Below are 2,473 nucleotides of genomic sequence, written 5' to 3' on the forward strand. Positions count from 1 at the left end.
CTGCAATCCTTTGCCTTGTGACCAGAAAGCCCACACTCAAAACAAGTACCTTTAAACTTTTTTTTCTCAATCTTCCCCTTAGGCTTAAGATAATTGTTTTTGGGTTTGAACCGGTTATTTTGTTTGGGTTCAACAAGGTTGGCTTTGGCAGAAGAGGAGGAAGGGAAAAAAGGATGACCTTTGTCCTTAATACGGTTTTCCTCCTCAATTTTGAGGTGACCTACAAGTTCCTCTAAGGTTAGGTCTTTCTTTTTGTGCATTAATTGGTTACGGAATTTTTTTCAAGAGGGAGGGAGCTTTTCAATCAGAACAATGGCTAAGGTATTATCACAAATAGAAAGTCCTTCGGCAGCCATAGAAATACAAACATTTTCATAAGCATGAATTTGGTCAATGATAGGTTTATTATCAACGATTTGAAAGCTTAACCACCTACCAACACAGTAACGCTTAGAACCAGCATCATCAGTCCCATATTTTTTCTCTAAGGCATCCCAAATATCTTTAGCATGAAAAAATCCCATGTAAATATCCAAAAGAGTATTCGACATATGATGCAACAACATTCCCTTACAAGTTCTATCATCCTTAGCAAACTTAATATCAGATTCAGACAAATCATCTTTATCAATGGGTTCAATAATATCATCAAGAACATATGCAACATCAATTTGTTCCAAATAAAAACGCATCCTAACAGCCCAACGTTTATAATTTTTGCCATATAAAGGTTCTAACCTAGATTTCAGGAATCAAAAATTTGGAAGCCATAATCGTCTTTTAGATTGTTATACTAATTGCAAAAAACAGAAATAACTTAGCTCTTGATGCGTGAACCGAAACTGAAAATAGGCAACCAGTGAAGGAGAATAGGAGGTATGCCTAAACTTAAGCAACGGTCAGCTTAATTAGGGGAAGTTAAACTGGCAAATGAACCTAGTCAACAAGCCCCAAGACCCGAAGCCCGGACCCGACCCGTCCCGGTCCTGCTCGGCGCGCGCGCGCGCGTGTGTGTGAAACAACACCCACCTCCAAGCCACTCAACTAAGTAGTATTAACATACTATAATATATAAATGAGGAAAACTCTCTTCCCCCCACCAATGTGGGATTTTCACTCCCCTCCTTTTCTTCTCCCCTTTTCTTCTCTTTATTTTATAACAAAAACCAAATACTTCCAACACTTAAGAGCATCAGGCAAATCCACAAAGTTAAATTTCTCAAAATCAAAATCGAACTATACAAGCTGAGTGTGTAGGCCACGAGCCGCACGAGGTATGTCCTGATCAAGTCCACACTAGTACACACCATCTTTACTATTAAATTTATCCCCGTCTTTAAAACTAAGGCCTCGAATGTGAGCATACGACCTATATTTGATCCTCCAAAGGCAAACATTTAATGAATAAACCGCGATTGAAAACTCTGGGATACTTATGATTAAGAAACCTGTAAGCAAGCAACTTATAATCCATACTAGACGGAGCAAAACCTAGCCAACCTATTCTATATCCTATCGAAATAAAAGGACAAGCTAAGGTGGAATCACAAGGGACTTTCGAATACAAGGATCATAAAGTATCATCATAATGTTATTATACGTTAAGGAATACATCAAAATCAATCCATTACAGCTCCCTATAACAGCGCAACAATCAGGAGTTTTACTGAATGTATCGATACTATGAATGCTATGTTGTCGTAAATTTGATGATGCAAAAGAATGAAATCAGAAGAATCAATTAAAGAACACCAGCTTTTACGAACACACCTCAATCTCATTAGGCTTTTCGCGGGCAGCCTTGCTAAGATCTCCGTCCACAAATTCATTGATATTTCCGGCAATTCGTCCGCCATTGTATAAGAACAAAAAAATATTAGGGAGAAATTGGAACTTAATTAAAACAGGGTTTTACTACTCCCTACGGTTTGCAAATAACTAATCGCTAGTAGTTACACTAGATTTAAGGGTTTTCATGTAGGTTGGTCACTAGCCATCCACGGAAATTTTCAATAACCACTATTAAGTTGTCATTATAATTAGTTTCTTATAAAAAAAAAAATTTAATAATATAATTGACAAATTTTGATCAGAATAGAGAATTGTCATACATAAAATGATGTAGAAATTTATCAAAAGAACTTTTTTTCTATAAAACTATATAAATGTTTGTGTTAAAAATATGTCAAATCTTTTTTATTTGAACTAATTATATTGTATAAAATTAGGGAATTATTTTTTGTATAAGATTTGTTTTTTTAATATAGTCGAAAAATGTGGCGAGGTGTGGTGGTGGTGGTGGTGCCGGCGGCCGGAGTATTAATGGTGGCGGCAGTGTAGGTGTTGTGGTGTGGTGGTATGAATTTGTGGTTTGAAGGTAACTATGGGTGATGATGTAATAATATTTCAAAGTAAGGGTATAAAAGTCATTAAAATATGTCAATTCAGTTATCTTATTTCCTAATACACCCTT

At 36.1% G+C, this 2,473-nt stretch overlaps 1 protein-coding gene across 1 annotated transcript; it reads right to left on the reverse strand.

Moving 5' to 3' along the window:
- Nucleotides 1-281: 281 nt before the first annotated feature.
- Nucleotides 282-1,856, reverse strand: LOC110697470. The gene is made up of 2 exons (XM_021874842.1): nt 1,771-1,856; nt 282-738 (listed from the first exon to the last, which is right to left on the reverse strand). Exons 1-2 carry the CDS (start codon nt 1,854-1,856, stop codon nt 282-284), a joined length of 543 nt encoding a protein of 180 aa, XP_021730534.1.
- Between the last annotated feature and the right edge of the window lie 617 nt (nt 1,857-2,473).

Source organism: Chenopodium quinoa, unplaced genomic scaffold, assembly GCF_001683475.1.
Source record: "Chenopodium quinoa cultivar QQ74 unplaced genomic scaffold, ASM168347v1, whole genome shotgun sequence".
NCBI classification, from domain to species: Eukaryota; Viridiplantae; Streptophyta; class Magnoliopsida; order Caryophyllales; family Amaranthaceae; genus Chenopodium; species Chenopodium quinoa.